General features: G+C 58.1%; 1 protein-coding gene and 2 non-coding genes across 12 annotated transcripts in view; all 3 read right to left on the bottom strand.

The window, feature by feature from the left end:
* Positions 1-126: 126 nt before the first annotated feature.
* The window catches only part of PRRC2B (proline rich coiled-coil 2B), an 85,070-nt gene continuing 62,818 nt past the window's right edge, over positions 127-22,378 (bottom strand). For 3 of the 10 annotated variants that reach the window (XM_028090476.2, XM_028090478.2, XM_028090477.2), the window contains exons 15-32: positions 20,430-20,646; positions 17,704-19,770; positions 16,187-16,383; positions 15,465-15,610; positions 14,797-14,938; positions 12,983-13,065; positions 12,280-12,468; positions 11,935-12,132; positions 11,446-11,532; positions 10,616-10,720; positions 10,108-10,300; positions 9,272-9,369; positions 8,199-8,326; positions 7,378-7,618; positions 4,386-4,565; positions 3,707-3,798; positions 1,567-1,648; positions 127-291 (exon numbers count right to left, since the gene is read on the bottom strand). In XM_028090476.2, the coding sequence (XP_027946277.1) occupies positions 157-291; positions 1,567-1,648; positions 3,707-3,798; positions 4,386-4,565; positions 7,378-7,618; positions 8,199-8,326; positions 9,272-9,369; positions 10,108-10,300; positions 10,616-10,720; positions 11,446-11,532; positions 11,935-12,132; positions 12,280-12,468; positions 12,983-13,065; positions 14,797-14,938; positions 15,465-15,610; positions 16,187-16,383; positions 17,704-19,770; positions 20,430-20,646 (4,580 nt within the window). In that variant the 3' untranslated portion in view covers positions 127-156. Of the gene's footprint in view, positions 292-1,566; positions 1,649-3,706; positions 3,799-4,385; positions 4,566-7,377; positions 7,619-8,198; positions 8,327-8,916; positions 8,978-9,271; positions 9,370-10,107; positions 10,301-10,615; positions 10,721-11,445; positions 11,533-11,934; positions 12,133-12,279; positions 12,469-12,982; positions 13,066-14,796; positions 14,939-15,464; positions 15,611-16,186; positions 16,384-17,703; positions 19,771-20,429; positions 20,647-22,378 lie in introns of those variants that run through there. The other 7 variants (XM_028090479.2, XM_028090480.2, XM_088018776.1 and 4 more) reach the window with 7 other exon arrangements.
* On the bottom strand, positions 5,377-5,462 carry LOC114198883 (small nucleolar RNA SNORD62). The gene has a single exon (XR_003607203.2). It is a non-coding gene; the product is annotated as a small nucleolar RNA SNORD62 (small nucleolar RNA).
* LOC114198884 (small nucleolar RNA SNORD62) lies at positions 9,645-9,729 on the bottom strand. Its single transcript, XR_003607204.2, has one exon. It is a non-coding gene; the product is annotated as a small nucleolar RNA SNORD62 (small nucleolar RNA).

Genomic DNA, 22,378 nt, shown 5'->3' with positions numbered 1-22,378 from the left:
AGGTCTCTCAGTCCGGGCCAGGTGGTTGGACGGTGGATCTGGTGAGATGTCCGAGATGTCCGAGATGTCCGAGCGTCTGGCTGTGTCAAGGCGGAGCGGCGGCCCTGTCCTCCGGGGGGGGGGGGGGGGGAATGGGGGAGGCGTGGCCAAGCACCTTCAGGCCTTGCTCTCCTCCACTTTGACCGCCCGAGGCTTGATTGCTCCGGTTCGCTTCATCTGGGAGGCAGCCGAAGGGGCCTCCTGCAGTTTCACGGCTCCCAGGCTGGGTTTTTCATCCACTCGTTGTTTGGCCTTTGGACAGATGAATGGAGACAGAGACAGTTACCCTTATGCAGAAACATCTGTCTGGATACATAGCTCCCATCACACCACCCCCCTCCCCGCCTGCTCCTGAGTCACAGAGGAAAGCTACCCTAAGAGGCCCATCCTTTGGTGGAAGGACCAGACTGAGAAGGACCTCCCCGAGGAAGGACACGGGCATGCGCTGCTGCTCCCCTCCCACAGGTGCTGAGGGCAGTGATTCAGGGAGGCAGGAAGATGCTCGGTCCTCCAGGAAGCACCCCGTGATGGCCACGGGCCTCGGCAAGAGTGGCACATCCAAGGCCGACTTGGAAGGACCTTCTCAAATCAGTGCACGCCATGCCCCAAGGGCAAAAAGCCCACGAGCAGATCCAAGTGCACCCCACAACTGGAACTCCTGAATGTTTGCCGAGGGGCACGGGGCCACTACATGGACTTGGTCCTCCCCATCTACAACAACCGCCCCGCCCCAACTCCGGCTCTCCAGAAATCTTTCCCCAGGACCCTCATTTGGCCTCGAGGTTCCCACTCAGGGTCCCATTAACCTGCAGGTCTGCGGCCAGCCTTGACTCTGCCCCCCACCAGGGTGTGAACTCTGCAAGAAAGCTTTAGCAGCTCAGTCCAAGCAATTCAAGGAGCGACCCTCCGGGGAACCAAGTTAGGAGGAACGTAATGAGCGATCAAACTTCCGCCTCCACCAGCCAGGAATGCGGTTTTAATAAAAAGCCACGCCTGCCAAGTGTGAGCTCTGGAGCACCACTGCATTTTAGAGTAGTGGAGAACAGTGCCTGAAGGCAAAGACACTGAGGAACCCTTTTTGTTACAAAATGGGAGAGCGGCGTTCCACGGGTACTCCCACCCAGCCAAGACAGAGACGAGACACAGCACTTACTAGAGCTACAGCACGCGCGCGCACGCACACACGCGCGGCTTCTAGAGCTGACCCACAGACCTAACCGAGTCCCAGCGCCTTCACAGCCCAAATCGCTATGGAGGGAGGGTCCACCTTTGGCGCCACCTCCTCAGAGGAATCCGCATCCTCCCTTCTCTGCAGGACAAGGAAGGATCCAGACGCCCGTCTAGAGGAGAAATGCCTTCGCCAGGAGGGACTCAGGCTGCCGGCTCCCGGCGCCACGCTCTAAGCGCTAGGGCACGTCTCTCTTTTTAAGAGGAGCACTCAAATGGGTTGGACAGTCCCTTCTCTTTTGGCGCTTGGAGATGGGCCTAAGCGTCCGGGGCTGGAGGGTCTGGAAAGCCATCTTCTACCTGTTGAACGTAGTGTCCCTGCACAGAGCCCATGTTAACTGCTGATCCAGAGGGCTTCCCACTGGGGCTAGCAGAGCTAGGCCTGAAAAAACCAAAGGCAGGGGGTGAGAACACACGCGTCGCCAGAGAAACCGAGTCAAGCCTAGCACACGGCGCGGCCCTGGCTCGGGTGGCACCCTCTCGGACGGAGGAAAGCCAAGACCTCAGACAGCGGAGTGCAGAGGGCGCCGGGGCAGCTCATAGAGACACGGCCAAGGGCAAAGGGGCTGAGGCCCCAGCTGTGGGCAGACACTGACCGGACAGGTAGACAGGCACCGACCGTCTCTCGGGGTCTAGAGGGTCTGAACCAATGGGACCCTGTGACCCACACCAACGGTCTATTAAGCAGATTTCAGAATGGTGCCAAGATTATTCCTAGTTTGCACTTTTTTAGGCAGTGTGTGTGTGGGGGGGGGGGGGGGGAGCGAATGGAAAGAAAAACCCAAAGGAACAAAATCTGTTGGAACATCTTTCTGAATGTGTTCCGTTGACCAGACAACCAGTTCTCCTGGATGTTGACTAGGGGTCTAAAGCTTGAGAAGAGCTGTGTGCGGAGTTCCTCAGGACCCTCGACAGTGGGGGTGCCCAGACCCTGTGCCGAGGGCCACGACCCCCAAGCATGCCCCCCCAGTGTTCCCTGACCAGGGAACCCTTTTTTGGCAGGGCATGCCTCAGAAGCCCTGTTTCCAGAAAACTTGGGAAACACCGTTCTACAGAAACACACCACTTTCCCCACCCTACCACAGCACCAACAAAACAAAGGCCATTCGTGCAGGCTTCTACTTCTATCTTGTACATGTTCTCCAAAAGGCCCGCTGCCGTCTCTCCTACACTCACCAGACGCGGGTGGCTCTGTCAGCTCTGGGTCTGCCTCTGTGGCCAGATGCCGCTCAGCGCCGCCCGTGGCAGCAGGGGAACAACATCTGCTTCTCCACAGAGCTGCCCTCCCCACTCCAGGTGACACTACCGTTCTGTGTTACTAGCTACCTGTACTAGTCATACAGTTCTGTCGTTTGGGCCTACGTGAAAAATATGGTCAGAACACAAAACAAACTAATAAACAAAAATAAATGAAGCCAAGAGGATAAAATAAGAACAGAAAAGATGACGGAATGGGGGAAAAGGTCCCACAAACGCCTTTCTCTGGAAATGCAGGTGGAGCGTGGAATGATGGGACAGACAGGAGGGACGAGGACCCGGCCTCGACGCTTCCAGAGCAGGAGGACGAGATGGTGCTCTGATCTGCAGGAGTGCTGCCCCACTGGGGGGCGGCTGTGTGCCCCTAGAGGGACCTCGGGGTGCCCTGGAGCCCTGCCGCTAACCTCTCACGGAGCACCGCAAGTCACGCGTGTCTGTTCTACTCGCTTACAAACAAGAGGGCGCTCCAGGCATCTCCCACGTGCATCAAGAGCCGACTGCACCCACCCGCGGGCCCCAGGCCGGAGCATGCTGCCTGCCCCTCCCAGCACACTCCTCCTCAGGGGCCAACAGCTCCGCAGAACCAGAGGTTCTTCAACTTTCTAGTATAGTAAGCAATTCAGTACCGGGTACTCATCCAAAGCCACCTCCGAATCCAGTTAAGGGACCTGGGACAGTTACTGGAGGCAGAGACCGAGACCGAGACCGAGGACGCAAAGAGAAGGGGCCAGTCCGCGTGGTGAGAGGCACTGATGGCCCTGCGAGGCCAGTGTGGGGAACATGCAGCCCTGGGAAAGGAAATTCTCCTCGCCTTCCAGGGAGTGTACCTTCCTGGCCACCGAATCCTTTGGAAAATCTCGTGAGAAAGCTGTGAATAGGTCGGGCCTCACACTATTAAAATGTTAGCCGTTCCTTTTCCTACCTTTCCAGAAAGCTCTCCCAAACCAGAGCATTTAACTAGAAGCAAAACCACTCTGCCAGTTCCTGATTTCCCCATGGTTAACTAAAACATGAGTGTGTCCCAACACTGAAACTTCAAGGTGACACATGGCCTCAAAGGGGACCCAGCCTCAATGCCCCTCCACGGCTCTCCCTGGGCCCCTAAGACTCTTCTGAACCACTGAGTCCCGTCTAGACCAAGTACTGGGCGACGCAGCATCCAACCCCCAGGGCATTTCTTTACCTGTAAGTCTGTGGTGACGGCACGGAGCCTCCTGAAGGAACATTCTGTTTACTGTCGGCAAAGTGGAAGCCCTTCAGCTCCATCTGAGAGGACTGAAGACACCAAGGAGGAACGAGTGGTCGTTTGATGGCCCTGGAGATGCCGGGCCCTCACTGACCCGCCCCGTGCAGAGCCGATGAGAATCTCCAGGGAGAGAGGGATCATCTAAAGGAATCAGCACTCCCCTTCCCCTGAAATCTAGGCTCGAGAGACAATTCTTGGAACCAAGAACTGTCCCGTTTTTGTTCTCTTGAAGTGGGGTGGGGAGAGAGGACTGTGCACCACCAGGACGGCCATCAGCAGAGCCTGGACCCCAGTCTTAGACATGCTCTATGGGGATGTCTGGGACCAGTCTCTAAGACGGCCCCGCCACAGCTCCCCTGGCCCATCGGCCCCAGGCATCACCCCCACACACCCCTTTCCCTTCTGCTCTGGGCCTCGGCTCATGTAGCTAGTTTACACGGGAACCAAGGGGCCCCACCATGGGGATCCTAGAGGACTTCACCACAAGCAGGAAACCAGTGGTCTGGTGAGGCCAAGAGCTTGCACCCTAACCTCTGGCCCTTTCTGCCCCAACAGTGCTTCCTGACTAGCTAGCAACGATTCTCCCCAGGACGCAGCAGGATGGAGTCCTCCTTACCTCTCTGCTGGTGTTAAGGACCGAAGGCTGGGAGCCAGGTGGAAGGATTCTTCGGGGGGCCCCGACAGAGAGGCTCTGCCCCTGCGGCAGCTGGATGGACTGTGGCAGAATCAGGGGCTGCTGTCCAGAGCCGTACCGCGGCAGGGGGAGCTGGGAGCCAGGCAGCGGCATCGTCAGCTGCTGGAGGACAGGGACAGTCAAGAGGAAAAACGGGTGTCGGGGAGGAAGCCATAAGCTACTGTTTACACGTGGCCCCGAGAGCGGGTACGTGTTATACTTCAGATAAAACAGGTTCGGGATTTCCGCTAGGGCACACCCTCGAAGGCAGGGCAAGTCTGGCCACTGGAACCAGGCAGGTGGAGAAGACAAGCTCAGGGCCATGCCAGCAGGTGCCACGCTGTGAGGTGCTCCTGGGGTGAGCGTGGGACGCGAGCAGCTCCTCTCCAGGGCTGCACAGGGCCACACGCACCCCAGACCTTCTTGCTTTCGCCCAGCAAAGGTTTGCCGAGCGCACGCTATGTGCACGAGGGGGAAGCACGAGGGCACGGTGAGACCCAGGGAGCAGTGAGGACAGAGCCGCCCTGGACACGGACCCAGCACGGGGAGTGCAGGGAGCAGACCCCCTGTGCGTGGGCGCGGGGAAGAGTTAGGGAAGGTCAGGAGGGCTTCTTAGCAAGTAATGTCCAAGCGCATCCTCAGAAACGGACGCTGTATGGATGTGTATCTACGTACTCCTTTGCGAGGCACAAAAAGGCAAAACCCCTTCACTGTTTTGCCTCCAAAGATGATGGAAAACTCAACTGGGTTCTGGGGTTCAGGGTTCCTGGAACTGGAGACTCCTGGATCCTTCTGAAGGCTATTATGGCAGCAGAACGTGTGTGTATGGGGTGGGGGGGGTGACAGCAAGCTCTCGGACTTCTCAAGTCCAGCACCACGTGGGGGGGGGGGGGGGCCTGGAGACTCAGGACCGGGGCAGGGAAGCCACTTGTTGTCTCTCAGTCACTTTCCTCTTCATCCCCCGTGCATTGAGTCCACAGTGGGGGGTCAGAAGGATCTATTGGAACTGCATCATGGAGACGAGTGGCAGCCAGAGCCTCCAGACCCCACGCTCCCGCCTGCACAGGACAGGGTGCGGGGCGAAGAAGAGGGCGGCGCTAGGCTTCAGAGCGTGTGGTGTGGCCAGACTTGTATTTTAGGGGGCAACCTGGCTGCCGTGTTGAGAACAGACTGCAGGCCCAAGAAATGGCTAGATCTGAATACTTTCCAAAGGTAGAGCCAAAAGCACCTGCTGAAGGATCAGAGGGTGTGAGGGCAAATGGGGACCTACGGGTGACATGGACAAGACAGCCAGAAGGGCCAGGAGGAAAACCAGGTTTCGGACCTGATGCCTTCGTGCATCATGTTGCAAATGCCGTAAGATGCCAGAGTGGAAGCGACAGGCAGCCCACGGGCTGGATATCAGACACCTGGTGGGACTGGAAAGACCCCAATTTTGATGGGACTTAGAGCCACAGGATCAGACAGAGGTTGGAGGGCAGAGCCCAGGGGGCACGGGGAGATTGTAGACCATGCAGATGAGGAAGACGTTTTCACCAGGATGGTGCCTGCAAACCAGAGCGAAGAACATGATTCCAGGGGGTTATGAGCATCCTCTGGGTCAAGTGCTACTGATGGATCAGCAGCATGAGAGTAAAAAATAACCATCAGGAATCGACTGGTGTCCTTAAAAAAAAAAAGTTTCATGGGTTTTTTGGGTCTCTTTAATGAGGGGAATAATAGGGTCGGCTGGGTGTAAACAGGAGGCTCCTCCTCCTTGGAGGGCGGCCCTGCAGCGCATCTGAGGGACCAAGCAGGAGCCTGGCTGGAAGGGCCTCCCCCAGGCATGGCCAGCCCACCCCTGGGGCAGGAGACCCGGCAGGGGGCACATCGTACAACATCTCATTTTGTCACTGCTTGTATTTCTCTAGTGACACGGGAAGCAAGATCCCGCAGGTGGAAGGCGGCAAGGAGAAAGTTGCAAGTCTGAAACCGCCAGTGGGGGCAGGGGACTGAGGGGCCAAGTGAGGGGACATGGACATTCCCGAAGGTGCTGTTGGCGCGTGGCTGCGCACAGCCTGAGCGGGTCTGGCTTTCCATAGGCGCAGACGGCTGTGCAGCCCCAGGACTGGACATTACCAAGGTGAGAACACCGGAGGGGGCGCTGAGAGCAAATGCAACAGGGCACTGCTGAGCTGGGCAGGGAAGGAAGTGAGCCCACAGGATCAGGTGGTAAACGGGTGGCCGGAGCTGGGGCCCTAGACGGGGAGAGCCAGAACAGCAGAGCTGGTGACTGGTAACACCCTTAAGCTTGAGATGACGGAAGAGGGACAGCTTCTGGCACTGACCAGCCTGGACGGGACCGTGAGCACAGAGGAGCCCTGGGGGGGGGGGGGTGGATAAGGGGGCCGTGGAACAGAGACCAGGCAATCATCTATGCAGACATCAAAACCACCAGTGGCTAGATTAGGAGCTGTGTTGAAGAGCCTGAGTCAGGGGTCAAAGCAGGGGAGGAGTGACCCTCAAAGCCACCCAATACTGCTGACGGTCATGAGGAAGACGTGGAGCCAACACTGGATTCACTGTGTGGAATCACAACAACACGGAGGCCAGTGGAGCAGTGGACAGTATGGGCTCCAGAGCTGGGGTTTGGGGGAGAAGGGAGGGAAAGGTCTAGAAGCATCAGTGGGTACACACAGGACGTGCACCCCATCTCCAAGCCCCCAGGACAAGGGTGAGGAGAGGCTGTGGGAGAAGCAGTGCCTGGAGGGGAAAAACGTAAACAGGAGACAGGACTGTCCCCAAGGGGCAGAGGACCTGGGCCCGTTCTAGCAGCCCAAGGATCAGCCACGAGGTTACCAGCACCAAATCACACATCAAGAGGCAGATAAAAAGGAAAAACAATCATGAAAGAAAGACGCCCAGTGTTCTGGGCAGGAGGGACTGAATTCCTGACCTGTGGGAGCTGGGAGTCCAACAACTGGGAGGCGCCCAGGCCTGCAGCCTGACCCAACTGGCCCTCGTAGACCAGGGCTTGGTTCCCACTCATGGGCTGGTAGGGGGAGCCAGACTGGGGCTTCACCATCTCTAACGGCTGCATGCCTGGGAACGCCGAGTACGGAGGCTTCAAGGCTGTGCCTCCAGAGAGGATCATGGTGCTGGGTGGTGACAGGCTGGGATGCATGTACACCTGAGATCTGCAAGAGCCAGACAGACAGTGGGTCAGAGGCGGGAGCGCAACAGCAAGACCTCAAATAAGAGCACACACCACAACCCCCCGGAGGGCTTGCTAAAACCCACACTGCTGGCCTCACCACCCCCCGCACCGAGTTTCTGACTCAGGAGGTCTGGGACAGAGCCTGAGAATCTGCATTTACAACAGGCTCCAAAGATGGTGTGGATGCTGCTGCTCTAGGAGCCAGTTTGAGCATCACTAGGTCACATATCCAGGCTGTAAAAAGGCACGGGAAAACCTGCGTGATGCCAAAGGCCCGGGATTTCAGACTCATGGAAAGAGCAGACCAAGGGTCGTGACTGGTGAGAAGGGAGGACACGGAGGGGCTGGGAAGGGGCAGGATGACGTGGAAAGAAAAAACAAGGCCTATGGAGGACCATCAAGCCCACGCAGCTCCTGCAGCAGTTAATAATGACTCTGAAAAGGACTGTGACCACCCCCTCCACCCGCCCCCCCCCGAAGCAGAGAAGCGTGGAGCAGCCACACAACAAAGGCAGCGAGCCCACAGGCCTGGGAGGCGGGCATCCCTGGCTGCATCTCACCTGAAGGGCTGTAAGGAGCTGAAGATCTCCTGAGCCTGGGAGGCGGGGAGCCCGCCCCTCAGTCCCAGCTGGGCTGGAGCCTGTAGAGACGTATGAAGGGAGAGTGGGATCTGCTGGGCAGCAGCAGCCTACGGATGGGAAGCCGGGTAGGTAACTGCAGGGCCCTCCGGGCTGCCTCTCCACCCCCACCCCACCCCACCCCGCCTCCACACGGCAGCTGAAACACTGCCCCAAATGCACACTGGGGCTTGTCCTTCCGGTGCTTTCCTTGCTCTTGGGAAAAACAAACAATGGGTAATAATCCCAAACCCTGGTATGTTCCTACACTGGATTCTGTACAACAGCAAGAATGAATCCTAGCCACAGGTACTGATAGCAGTGCGTTTCGGAAGCAACGGTGGATGGGACACGTACACGAGGAATACATGTGGTACGATCCGGTTACGTGAGGATCAACATCTTGTAAATCTAAACGATGTGATATTTAAAAATATGTTTTACAAAGAGGCTGGGACAGGCCAAGTCCTCTGTCCTTGGTCCCCAAATCTGCTTCTGCCCAAGGGCCCCACCATCCTGGCACACAGGTCCGTGGGGTGCTGGACCATCAGAAGGCTCCACACCAGCTTCAGGAGGGAGGCTTCCAGAAATCCGCCCCTCGCAGCACAGAAAATACGCCCATCCTGCATGAAAACAAACGCCTGCACGTTTCTAAGACTACCTCTTTCTAACGCATCCATGCCTGGGACTCTAGGCCTTTCTTCTCTTCATCAGAAGGATACCTGATACCAAAGGATACCAAAGAGAATTCCATTTCAGCTAATTCCCCAGCTAGGACACAGGAAGAACTCTGAGAGAGGGAAACCAAGAGTCTGGAGCACGGGGCTCCATTCCTCTTCCCTGTCTCTCCTGTGTCCGTACACTGAACATTTCCTGGCTGCTAAGACAGGCTAGGAGCTGGGCATTACAGGTGAGGGATGCAGGAAGCGAGACAATGCACAAGTCAACACAGGAAGTAACTCCACTGTGCGCTGCACCCCCGTCCCCCACAGGGCCGCCTGGCTTGCTATCATCACCTGCTGGTAACTCTGCTGCTGAGGTATGGTTTGGGGAACCAGCCGGGGCTGACTTGCAAACACGTGGCCGTCCAGGTACAGAGGCGGCAGGTGGTTGCCTGCAAACAGAAGCCCAGAGAAGACAGAACAGAGTCAAGTCTCACTGTTCCCGAATGTTAGCACGTGCACATGTTCCAAGGGAGTCAGCGGGAGGGAGTGTGTGCAGAGCCCTGTGCTCTAGCAGCCCCACACCAACTCACCCGCTGGGGAACACGGGCAGATGGCGGCATCAGGGCCCAGAAGCGGGGACGGGTTCCAACCCACCCTCCCACCCGACCCCCGGCCCACTGGCCCGCACCCTCAGGAGCAGCTCCACTGCAGCTGAGGTGGCCTGGCTCTCGGCCCCTGGCTTCTCTATCCCGCTGCACTGAGTCCACAGTAGAGGATCAGAATGGTCTACAGGGACTCTATCACTGGGACGCTGACAGCTGGGCCCTCAAAAACCCCCAGACTCTCCCTCGGAGCACCACACCACCACGGTGGTAAAGGTGGCTACCGCTTATCAAGGGCTTGGCTGACACAAGGCACTTTCGAGGTATGACCTCGTCTCGTCGGCTAACCCGCAGAGAGCCAGTCTTCTCGACAGAGGGCTGAGCCACTCACTGGCGGTGAGCCCCATCTCTGCTTCCCAGGGAAGCAGAAGGGCAAGTTGTCCGCAGTCCCTGGGAAGCTACGACCACCCGACCTACAACAAACTCCTACTTCTGCACATTCCTTAACTCAAGCAATCCAAGTTTCTCTTTGGAGAACGAAAGGAGGCGACCCCGCAAGCTGGTTTGGGCCGGGGGATGGCGAACCTGGAAGAGAAGCCGAGGGTGCAACAGAGGCCACGGGCATGGGCGGCATGGAAACTCCACCGAAGGAGCTGTAGTTGACCCCGTTGGAGGCTCCCACAGACGACGGGGGCTGGATGCCTGAGCCTGCGCCTCCAGGAGAGCTCTGCTCCGGCAAACTGGGCGAGTTTTCCCAAGCCTTGCGTGCGGATTCCATCTGAAAAGCGAGGGGAGCAGAAGAATTACCACCAGGGAGGCGGCGGCCAGGGCAGACGGCGGACGCAGGATGGCGTGCGGGGCTGCTTGTTCCTGCCCCTTTCCAAGCTAAGGCACCCAGGTGGCCCCCGCCCAGCTCTACACTAGTTTACCTTCAGAGTGAGGCTGCTTGTTCCTGCCCCTTTCCAAGCTAAGGCACCCAGGTGGCCCCCGCCCAGCTCTACACTAGTTTACCTTCAGAGTGGGGCTGCTTGTTCCTGCCCCTTTCCAAGCTAAGGCACCCAGGTGGCCCCCGCCCAGCTCTACACTAGTTTACCTTCAGAGTGAGGTCAGCGGTGGGGAAGGACATTTGGGAGAGGCCGATGGCCCTCTGGATGTGATGGTCGCGCCGGAGGATGGGAATACTCTGCGTTAAGCCCGCCTGGAGGGGAAAAGGAAAACATGCAACACAACAGCACAGCAAAATGCCCCTTCAGTTCAGGCCACGTGCACTCAATACCCCCGGGATGAGGCTGCCAGCAACAGACACCATGGTTATAGCCTCCTGATGGACGCCTTCACGGATTCCCGCAACAGAATCCACGGAGAGCCACATCCACGCCCCCATCCCATGGAGCACGGAGGCGCTGGGACCTAGCTCGGAGATCCCAGGTCCTGTCTCAGCCTCCCCACCCGAAGACTAAAAAAGAGATCCTTGTTACATTTCTTCGGAAATGTGGCCAACAGACCCTCCCACACAACGCCCAGTGCCCAGGAACATATTACAGGGATTCTGAGAAACTGCTCAGAATAAAGACATCTGTCCCAGCACCATCGAACATACATAACCACAGAACACTGAAGATCAGAGAATCACAGAATGCCAAATAAACCAGACCTTAGGAATTACATTTCCCCATTTTAAGATCCCAAAACCAGGGTGTGCAATGTTTACACAACTTGTCCAAGGACATGCATTCAGCTAGAACACACGTCACACCTCACACCTCACACCCAGGTCAGGCGGCTGACTCCAAACCTGGTGTTTGTCCCCTCCTCGGGCTTCAGGGCTGCCGTACCCCCACCCCCGCCACAAGAGGCTTGCTCCCATCTCTCCAGGGCCTGCCAGCACAGGAAACAACAGAGCTTGGGTGAAAGCAAACTCACGTTACTGGCCAAGGCATCCTGAAGTTTGACAACCGGATTCCCCGAAGGACCAGAGGCAGAACCAGGCGGCAGGCTGAAATCAGAGTCCTGAAGAAGAGGAAGAGCCCACTGAAATCATCTGGCCCACCTTTTGTTAATTTCATCCATAGTCTCAGTGACTTAAAAAATCGGCTGAGCAGCATTCACCAGACAGCACCCAAGAAAAGATGCCACCCCGACCCTCCCTCTGTGCTCCCTGCCTATGCCCACTGGCCAACCCAATGGAGACAGTGAAGATAACCGCTCTGCTCAGCCTGCTGTCAGTAGAACAATCTAGAAGGCAGCTCAGTAGCACCTGCCGTGTCCAGCACACCGATAATGCTCCCCCAGAGAACTGTTTAGCTCCCATCTCCCTGCTCTTTCTCGGTGACGACCCTGTCTCAGCACCCTGCTCTCTCTCCAACTATAAAAAGAAGGGGAGGAGGGGAAGGAGACACACCCAAGCCTTACTTTTGGATTGACTCCAAATTCAATGGGCGGCACCGGCAGCACGGAGTCCACGTGAATCTCTACCCCGTTAACAGGCGGGACAACGGCCCCCTGCAGCCGCTCGGCCCCCTCCGAGCCCTTTCTGTTTTTCAGAGAACGCTCATTGCCGATGGGTCCTGGTCTGTGCTCCTTGCTCTGTCCTGACCCTTGTTCTGTATCCTTGATGGAAAAGCAGAGACGCTGAGAAATACAGGCTGGAAGGGCCCCAACCCCCAGCTTCTGAGCCCTAGGAAGAGGGGAAGACGACAAAGGACGACAGCCCCTCCCGCCCTGGTCCAGGCCTCTGTGAATGGACTTCCAGCTTACCTTCGGCTCGGACTGCTTCTGAGCCTGCTCCTTGTGGCCGTCAGCCTTGGGCTCCAGGCCAGGCCCGCTCATGTCCTCCGGTTTCAGAGCACCGTACGGGGAGCTGCGCTGGGAGGAGGTGGCAGACGACTCCCGAGACTCAGCGCTCAGGTCAACGCCGCTGTCCCCCTGGCTGCTCTTAAAACCCTGCTGTGCAAGGCACAAAATGGGTTAAGAGCCCTGACCCCCAAACTCCAACACGGGACCAGGAAGCAAGACCAAGCCCGTGGCTGAGACACATTCCCCCAGTATGCCTGTCCCTCTCAGTGCTGTCCCGACCTCTGCCCTGACCTGCCAGCGGTACCCAACAACTGATGACACAGTCAAAACCACAAGACACGCAGTAGGTGCCAGGGACATGGCTGCCAAGCTCATCCCCTTGTGACCCAGGTCAGACAGACCAACCGCCACCACAGCCTCGCAGGAGAGGCCCCAGGCGCCCACTCTCCCGGGTTATCCCCCACTCTCAACCCTTCACACAGATGAGAAGTCAGGACCGAAGACGAGCGCCAAGCCAGGGCCTGCGGAGATGGCCCCGGGGCCAGGCTCGGTGGCTGTGGTGAGGGAGAGCTGGCCTAGGCACTGGGTGCACGAGGCCCAGGAAGAGCCAGCCACAGGGGCGGTGGGCATGCGCGCAGCCCCAAGCGGCGTGGCGGCCACTCACCTCGGCAGAGCCAGGCTCGGCGCTGTTGAAGGCAGTGGCGGCTTTTGTCCAGGAGTCGTTAGTCGGGGCCTGAACGGGGAGGGCTGCCCGAGGGAGCAAGACAGAGAGTCAGCGCATCACAGAGGAACCCCTAGGCTGGAGAAACAAGCCCGGGTGCCGCCGACACACACCCAGGCCACTATCCGTCCTCCCTGTCCCGTCAACGGCATGCCAGAGAGATCTGATCCACAGGAGCTAGTCGGCTGGCTTTACCCAACTTCCCAGCGTCCTCAGTCAGACTCTAACAAACGCGCTTCTCTTTCCTTCATCGATTACATGCTCTAGTAAGCACGCCGGCAGCTTCTCATGCACATCTGGGAGGATTCCATATTGCTATCCCTCCGAAGTGAAGCTTTCTTTTGCTTAAGGCAACAATTCATTTCCACAAGCCAGCAGCTCCCACAGACTTTCAAAGATTCAGGCCGCTTTATCGACTCCTGTTAGCTCCAGGACCACTCAAGATTCCCACAAAAGCCTCAGACCCCATGTATGTCATAGACAAAACTTGACACGCCGTTTTCAGGTCCAGGGGCCCCGGCTCTGAGCAGCCCGTGAGGCGCTGGAGTGTCCTGGCGGCCAGGGCCCAAGAGCAGAAACAACCGGAGTCTAGTTTGCTCCGAATGACAAGCTGGCAGGTATTTGTGGACATTCAGAGTGTGATAAGCATCACTCACACGTGCAAACAAAGCATCTGACATCAATATTTAGAGATTATTATACTTCCACTCAAAGTTGGGTCTCTTCCAATGTTATTTATCTTTTATTTTTTTTTTTTTAAGATTTTCTCTCTTAGAGAGAGAGAGAGAGAGAGAGAGAGAGGGAGGGAGCATGTAGAGAGCATGAACAGGGTGAGGGGCAGAGGGAAAAGCAGGCTCCCCGCTGAGCAGGGAACCCGATGCGGGGCTCGATCCCAGGACCCTGGGATCATGACCTGAGCCGAAGGCAGATGCTTAACTGCCTGAGCCATCCAGGCGCCCCTCCTTCCAGTGTTAACTTTGCAATGTGCTGGAAGCAAGGTCACGTGGTAAAACTCAAAAGAATCAAAACCCAGAACCCAGAACTGTGGGTGTCTGTCACGCGGCTCTGCGCTCTGGAAGCCTCGGCTACGCTCTATTACACACTGGAAACGGACAGTTTCTCTGAGCTCCCCTGTGAGGCATCATGCATCCTTTCATTCACCTGTGTAGTCTGCAGGGCTCTGCCCAGAGTAAGCATTAAAGAAGAATCTGCTTGATTAAAACAGTTTTGCATTTTAAAATGAAGAGTTACCAGAAAAACAGCATTGGATTTGAAATTTTTTTTTTGAAAAGTTCAGGGAAACAAATTTTCCAAGAAGTCAGGTCCACTCCCTGACTTGCTACAAGAGCATCGGAAGGAACTGACAGAACTGCCCGGGGTCGGGGCCGGCTCACAGCACAGACAGGAAAGCTTCTGACTCTCTCCTCCTCCCTCGCAGTCACCTGCTGCTCTTGCACAGGTGGGAAGAAAGGGTAACGGACAGGGCTGGGGACTCTCGTCGTCCAGACCCCTGCACACACAGAATGGTGTGCTCTTGCCTCAAATCTAAAGCAGGGAGAGTTTACTTCTGTCCAGGAGCTGCAGCCGCAAGTGGGGCTGAGATGGTATCTAGTAACACTGTGGCTCTGGAGAGGAGGCAGGAAACAGGTAAAGCTCCACGGATACAGGGCCCCAAAGCAGGATGCTCCCGAGAAGGGGCCCTGGGTGCAGGGGACGGCCCTGAGCCAAGCAGCTGAGCCCAAGCACCCAACTCTTACCCTGGCCGCTGCTCTCCCAAATCTCGGTGCCCAGGCTACTGCCGGGCACGGTCACGTCACTCTGCTCCAGGCACAAGCTGTTTTGCTTTTTAGCAAACCGAGGAGGAATACGGGAGGAAAGACCTCGGCCCTTGACAGGCATCTGAGGAGAAGAAAAGGGACGTGTCCAACCTTGACGTGAAGCATGAAGAATGACAAGTTCTTCCCAGGAAGAGCACCCTGGGCCCCCAAACCCTACCACTGGAAACTGCTCCAAAGTGCTGGAACGCTCACCTCTCGACACCTCAACCACAGGTAAATGCAATGCCAACCAAACCACACCTGGAAGGGGCCACCAGGCCCACGGACACGGACCACAGAGACCAAGTGCGCAGTGGCCAGCCTGGATGGCGTCTGAGAACAGGATCCCCGAGCCTCGTGACGTGCCGGATGACCAATCTCATCCCGCACAGGCCAGAGCAGTGGGATGAGGGTGGGCTCGGAGGGGCTGATGGAGGTCTGTGTCCTGCGGCCGTCACCAGGGACAAACCACCCTCCTTAACCTCCTCCCACAGGACACCCGGGGCCGCGGACGTTCTGTTCTCCCTCCTTCCCCACTTCTACCTTGGTCTTCATTCAGAACTCTGGGTTTTTCTGTACCAGCCTGCCCACCCCCCGCCCCTCCTTACTTGCACAGCCTGCTCCTTCTTCCTTCTCTCTTCTTCCAGCAGACGGCGCTGCTTCTTGGTGAGGACCTCGATGAAGCCTTCACCCGCCATGGGGCCCACCTCACTCTCCTCCCCGGGGCTGGACCCGCAGTTTTCAATGATGGAATCTGAACCCAGATTTCACGAGAAGGGACAGTGTTTCCATTCATCAGAAGAAAGGATAACCCAACCCTACCAGCTGCTGGTATCTAAGGACGGCTCAGATCAGAAGGCCGGGCGGTACCGGCTTGATGGCTCCGAGGAGCAGAGCGTGTTCATGAGGTCTACAGAAATCCTGCTGGGATCTCTACACCCTCCCCACGGCCCCTCGGCGCACGGTTATCCCCAACCAGAGACCTGAGGAGCACTACAGTTAAGAAGGCAGTCTCTGGAGACAGAAACACCGAAGTCCCAGCTCTGCTCCTAACCAGCCGCGTGACCTGGACAAACCACTCAACCTCTCTGGGCCGCGGTTCCCCCTCTTCACGGGGCGGCTCTGGGGGGTCGGCAAGGCTGTGAGCAGCGTGAGAGTAGGAATCCTATCTGTTCTGCTCACCAACGCAGCCTGGGAACTTAGCCCCCCCACCTGCCTGGAGGCCATGATGCTCAGAGAAGGGGCTAAGCCAGCAGCCCCACGGGGGCCGCCGTGGCCCTCGGGGGCCTGGGCTCTCCTTCCCCCTGAAGACGTGAGGGGACAGACTCACTTCCATAGTTGAGGTCAAACTGTTTCATGGTCTCTCCCTGTTCACCCGCCCTCTGAGCAGCCAGCTTGGCCTCCTTCTCTGCCTTCTCACTGGGGGCTTCGGGGACGTCAGAAGCAGCGTGGGCTGCCCGCTCCAGCGCGTAGTGGCTGCTCGCACCGCTGCAACCAAGACCTCCAGGCAAAGCCTCGTCGGGGGGCCTGTAAAGGAAGGAGGATCTTGTTAGTTCCGACGCAACTGAAGGCTGGGGAAGGAGAGAAAAGGAAAACCTGCATGTGCACACAGCATGCACACGGACACAGCGCCCTGACCTGCAGCGTCCCCCTCGTTCGGTCGGAGCTGCTCTCCGGCAGCGGTGCGTGGCCACGTGGACACCCCACCCCACCCCACCCCACCCCACCACGGCAGCTCCGCTGGCTCATGGGGAACACCACTCTTTCCCTGCCCCTTCCAGGGCTCAGCGCCTCTGCTCCTTCCCACCGTGTGCCAAACTCAGCGGGCCTGGGCAAAGGGGACAACGAAGAGGATGCTCTGAGCAGAGCCACAGAACTTTCTGCTCCTGGCACACGAGACTGGCCAGCACGGAGCCGTGCCCGGCCCTAGCACAAGGCTCTTGGCAGAAATCGGAAGCAAAGCCAAGTCTTAGCATCTGGGGCAGGGAAAGCGAGGCTGGCCTGATACCTGGAAGGATCAGCATTCTCTGAGGGCTCCTTCTCTGGGGCTCTGAGTAAATTCCACCCCAGGTTTCTGGCCCTGGATTCTAAGGAGGTTGGGAGGCAGGAAGCAGCCTTCCTCGGCCTGAGGTGTGGCCTGTGTGTGATCCGGAAATCAGGCCACACAAGTGACCCCACGCATGTGCTCCCCTCTTTCCTTGAGTCCGGGCAGCCTGCGGGCAATGAGCCGCCCCAGAGCACAGACCAGCCACCCGCAAGCCCCTAGGTCCAATGAGAGATGCTCACAGGGCCTCAGGCAGCTCACTCCCTGCCGCTACTGCCTGGCTCTTTCAACGAGGCGGTTAATCCCCAAAGCGGAGCCACATCTCCTCACTGTAGGGAGGCAGACTCAGGAAGACCTGTCCCCACAGGGCCAGGAGGCCAGATGCCCCCCAGGACGCTGACAGCAGCCCCGGGGCAGAGGGATCTGGGGGACTGGCACCGTGCACGGGTAGTGCCCCCTCAGTGGGGCGGCAACGGCACTTACAGGCTGAATGCCCGGGCCGGGTGCCGGGGCGGCCACCACACGAGGACCACTGGGGCGGGGACTCTAAGTTTTGGTTTTCAAGCCACAACAACGACAACACGCCACAAGAGAAGCAGACAAGCAGTGCAAGAGCAAGTGATGGAGACGCTCACACACAATGGCCCTGGCGGGCAGGTGCCCCCAGGGGCACAACAGAGAGACAGAGTCGGGGCTCCTGACACACGGCGGGACACGCATGCATGGAGTGCTGCTTAAAAAAACGGGCTTAGTAACAGAACAACAGCAACAGAAAAGAGCCTGGGGTTGGGTTTGTGTTTTACCTTTTGGCTTTCAAAGGCGTCCCATTCTGTTGGCTCTCATAACGGGGAGAAGTGTCACCACCACCTGGCCTAACGGACTTCTCCCCAAACCCCCCCGGCTCCAGCTTTCGGCTCTGCCTGTCAGCCAGGGGCCTCTGGCTGGAGAAGCTCCTCTTGGCCAGCTCCTTCTTCTCGCCCACGGTAGCCCCGGGCAGGCTGCCGTCTGCCTGGGGGTCGGGCTCGGCCCCGGGACCCTCGCGCCGCTCCCGCCTTTCGCTGAAGTCACTGCTCTCAGAGGCCGTCTCCCACTCCTCGTTGGCGTGATCGGATGAGTTCTGGTACGAGAGCTCGGGGGACCCGCTCTTGTCCCCGGGGCAGAGCTTGGGCCGGCCCGGCCACGGCCCTGCCAGCAGGTGGGGCTCCTCCTCGGGCCCCCACAGGCCTAGGGACTCCCGCTCCTGCCGGAGGCGCCGGAAACGCGGCGGCTTGTCCTGGCGTGGGGGGCGCCTTCTCCGGAAGGGCCGGTTCTCTGTGCCTTCTGGGTCAGCCGTGTGGTCATCGGGGAAGAAGGGCCTCTTGTCCTCCAGGCGGCTGTCCTCGAAGGCCCTGGCACCAAACGAGTCAGAATGTCTGTATGCGTCGGGGACACAGTCTCTGTCTGCAGGTCGCCGGGACCCGCACGCGTCTGGGGAGCTGTACTCCTGCCAGGAGGCGCCTGGGCTCTTGCTCTGCCAGTGGGCGGCCTCTTTGGACACGAAGGTTCTCCGCCCGTAGCCGCAGCTGCTCAGCCGGGGAGGGAGTGCCCGGCCGAAGGCGCGAGGGCCTCGGCTCTTGGCCTCCAGGCCGCTATGGTCCTCGGAACACACCTTGTTGGAGCGCCAGGAGTCCCTGAAGTCACCCTTCCTCAGGGCACTGCCCTCCCGCTCCAGGAGCGAGCCTTCACTCCCGTTCTCCGAGCCTCGCTGCCGCCGCCGCTTCGGAAGCTCTTCATACTCGGAGCCCTCGCTGTGGGTCTCGCTGGCGATTCGCCGCCGCGGCTTGGCCCTGGGGAAGTCTTCCGGCTGGCCGAAGTCCCGCAGCCCCCGGCCGCGGCTGCTCCTCTGGCCACCGCCGTAGATGCCCCGCGCCCCGAGCACCCCCCCACCGCAGAGGCCGGGGCCACCGCCCGCAGGCCGCCCGCGGAAGGTGAACTCTCGGAAGCCGCGGCCGCGGCCCCGGGCCTGCCCTCGGCCCCCAAAGGCTTGCTCCTCGTCGATAAAAATCCAGTTGTTCCTCTTTGTCGGGGGAGTGTCGCTGGACTCCCGGGAGGGTCTGCTCTCCCAGGCCCTGTCGGGCTTCTCATCCCCTTCGCACCTGCTGGCCTCGTGGCCCAAACCAGCCCGGGCAGAGCCCTGGTCCTCCGAGGGCGAGGGGGAGGAGTTGGCCAGCGCGGGGTTGTTCTCTTCGTCCTCCTCATCCTTGGCTGCCGGGCGAACCGGCCCCTGCTCCTTGGCCACGCAGGCACTCTCCTCCCCCAGGTCCTGCTTCATCTTCTCGAGTTCCTTCTCCTTGTCCTCTACCTTGAGGGCTTTTAGGACGGGCTTCTTGATGGGTCCCGACCTCCGCGTCCTGCCGGTCTGCTCCGGGTGCTGGCCACCTGGGCCCCGGGGCTCGGGCGTCCACTCGGGCTCCAGGGGCGGCTCTTTGTTGGGGCTCCCTTCCTTCTCCCAGGAGGAGACGTTAAAGGACGGCTCCTCCCGGGGCGCCCCCTTCTCGATGCCGTTGGTTGTGTCAGTGGCCTCTGGTGGGTGGCTAACGTCCCAATTGCTATACTCTGGCTTTTTCTCGGCTGGGGCAAAGTCGGGCTCCAGTGGGGAACACCTGAGGTCTGGGGTGTGACCCCCAGGAGCACCTGCTTCCTGAATATTTTCTTGGGGTAGAAACAAAAGCTCCTGGCCTATTCTTTGAGAAGAGACACAGCTGTCAAAGTCTGCTTGGGCCTTCTTGTCAAAAGCACTCAAGAACTCCTCCCCTCTCTCCTCAAGGAGATCGCGCTGGGCACCTACGCCCCCTGACCTTCCGGGGGAGGCAGAGTAAGAGCTTTCATTCCTGAAAAGGAACCAGAAAAATCAGTCAACGTGATTGGAGCCTGGTTCCTGGTTTCCATGCTGAACACAGAGCTTAGTTTTAAAAAGAAAAAAATTTTTTAAAAAAGAAAACGAAAAAGAAAAAAAAAAAACATAAGCACCAACATCTGCTCTATCTTTAAACATGTCTCAGAGCTGCTGGGCCATAGATTGCTGGGTGGCCCCCGGAGTCCAGAGTGAAGAGTGCGGTGGCGGCTGGTGCACTCAGCGTGCCACCTGGAGGCAGAGCAGCTGGGGATCCTCTAGTTCAAACGACAAGCTGGAGCCTGGGAGTCCACGGAGAGTCTGGGGCACTGGGCCAGCAGGGCCCACTTGCTTCACTTTCACAGGAAGGAGCCACGACCCGGGCACTCGACCCTGCCGGGCCCCACCCCTCGCCCTGACCTAGGACCTCTCCCTGGCTGCCGCCAGTCTCGCAGGCAGGGAATCGCCTCTCATACAAAAGCCTTCAAGCAAACCTCATCACATTCTCCATCCCCGGAGGACACTGCCAATCCCTGAAAGCGCCCTTTCTCCAGGCAATGCCTCCGGGGACAGTGCTTCATCCCCGAGCCCCTTGCAAGCAGGACATGGGATATTCTGCCTTCAATTGCAGGCCAGTAGGGCCAAGTTCCATCTCACCTGACGTGCATGTCCATGGCCAAAGTGTCGTTCGATTTCGGCTGGGGAAGCGAGTAGCCCTTGCTCTGCAATGCCATGTAACCCTCGGGGCTCCACACCGGGGCTGGATCGAGGGCGGCCACTTTCCTTTCTTGCAGTGGGGGCACGCAGTTCTGGTCCTCGGAGCGACAGCCAGTCCCACTGAGGGAATCTTGGGGCAACACTGGCTTCATCAATCCTGAAGAAGGCAAAGGCAAAGAACCAATCTGTATCGGCTTGTTCAGAGAGCCACACTCCAATCTCAGGGGCAACCAGAGGCCCAAAGGAGACAACAGTGACCCTATCATGTGGACACAGCACCCCGCCTGCCCACCATCACCAGGCTCTCCATGCTCTCTGACCACAGAACCTCTGAAAGCACACATGCGTGCAACGTGAGGTATCCAAAAGACTAGTCCTGGGGCCCGTGAAGTCCAACCTGAGCTCCCAGGTTCAGAGCCCCGTGTTGAAGAGTGCACCAACCTGGCAAATGGAAACTGGAAATAGCTAACTGGAGAGCTCCTCCTGTTGGCAGAAGGCCAGAGGGGCCAATCCACCAGCCACGAAGGTCTGTGTGCGAGCAGAGACGCCCGAGGTCTCCTGCACACACAAGGAAGAGGAGCTGCATGCCAGAGAGCTTACACAGACAAAGAGCAGGACTACCTGCTTCAAAACCCAAGCAAGAAGACTTGGGAAGGGATTTTGGTTTTGGTTTCTTTTTTTAAGATTTTATTTTTATTTTTAAGTCATTTCTACACCTCACATGGGGCTCAAACCCACAACACCAGGATTAAGAGTCAGACGCTCCACCGAATGTGCCAGCCAAGCACCCCAGTTCCTTCTACTTCTAGCCCTAAGACTGACCGCAACACTCACATTTTTGTACAGTGAATGGGGGCAGGAGGACACACAGATGACAACCAACTGTTAACTGGCCTGAGGTGATTAAGAGATAGAGGACGGGGCGCCTGGGTGGCTCAGTCGGTTAAGCTTCCGACTCTTGGTTTCAGCTCAGGTCATGATCTCAGGGTTGTGGGATTGAGCCTTGCGGTGGGCTCCGAGCTCAGCGGGGAGTCTGCTTGAAGATTCTCTCTCTCCCTCTGCCCCTCTCCCCCACCTCAAATAAATAAATCTTTAAATTAAAGAGAGAGACAAAGGACACCCTGTCCCACCAGAGAGAAGGTGGCTGGGGAAAGTGAACCCCCATGGCCTCTCTGTCCATTTCGATCAAGTGGGGGAGGGGGGGCAGGGAGGCAGCGCAGAAATTAAAGGTCTCGTTGGGCCTAAGCCTGTGGAGAGAAAAAGATCTGATTTTTCAAATACTCTCTTCACAAAGCTAATTAGCAGCCCTGCACTTTGTTGTGACCATGTTTTACTGAGATAATCTGGCCGGAAAATGGTTCGACGTTAAGCCAGCAGCTTTAAAGCTTTCTTGTAGCTGTGGAGCGCCCTGTTCAAATGCCACTGATACGGGACTCCAATATAAAGTCAGCGTGAGTCAAGAGGTGGAGACCCTCTCTGGAACTCTAAAATTACACGCCGCTCATTAAGTACTGATTATGAGGCACGCCAAAGCGCTCAACACTGTCATCGGCTTGTTTTGGGCAATATGGCAGCTCTTATTACCTGAAAAACCCTGCTACCCCAAACGCTGTCTGCCACAAAAATGCTGTGCAGAATGTGTCAAACATTCCCCTGCAGAGGTTTCCAAGAACGGGAAACCCCCAGTGGGCTGAAACCACAGCCCCAGGCCAGTGCCACAAGCTGGCGCCTCCTGGACAGGAGCAGGGACACTGCTGTCAGTCCCAGCAACTAGGGGCCGGGTCTTCATCACCCAGCAGCACGGACGATGGGGCTTTTCTGCACAAGGCAGAGAGCTGCAATTGGGATGCTGCTCAAGACAGAGACCCTCAGAGGGCGAGGCCCTCAAT

Source organism: Eumetopias jubatus, unplaced genomic scaffold, assembly GCF_037043125.1.
Source record: "Eumetopias jubatus isolate StellerSeaLion01/CBP00866 unplaced genomic scaffold, mEumJub1_p1.0 scaffold_15, whole genome shotgun sequence".
Lineage (NCBI taxonomy): Eukaryota > Metazoa > Chordata > Mammalia > Carnivora > Otariidae > Eumetopias > Eumetopias jubatus.
The sequence above is the reverse complement of the archived record's forward strand: the minus strand, read 5'-3'. Positions and strand labels throughout refer to the sequence as shown.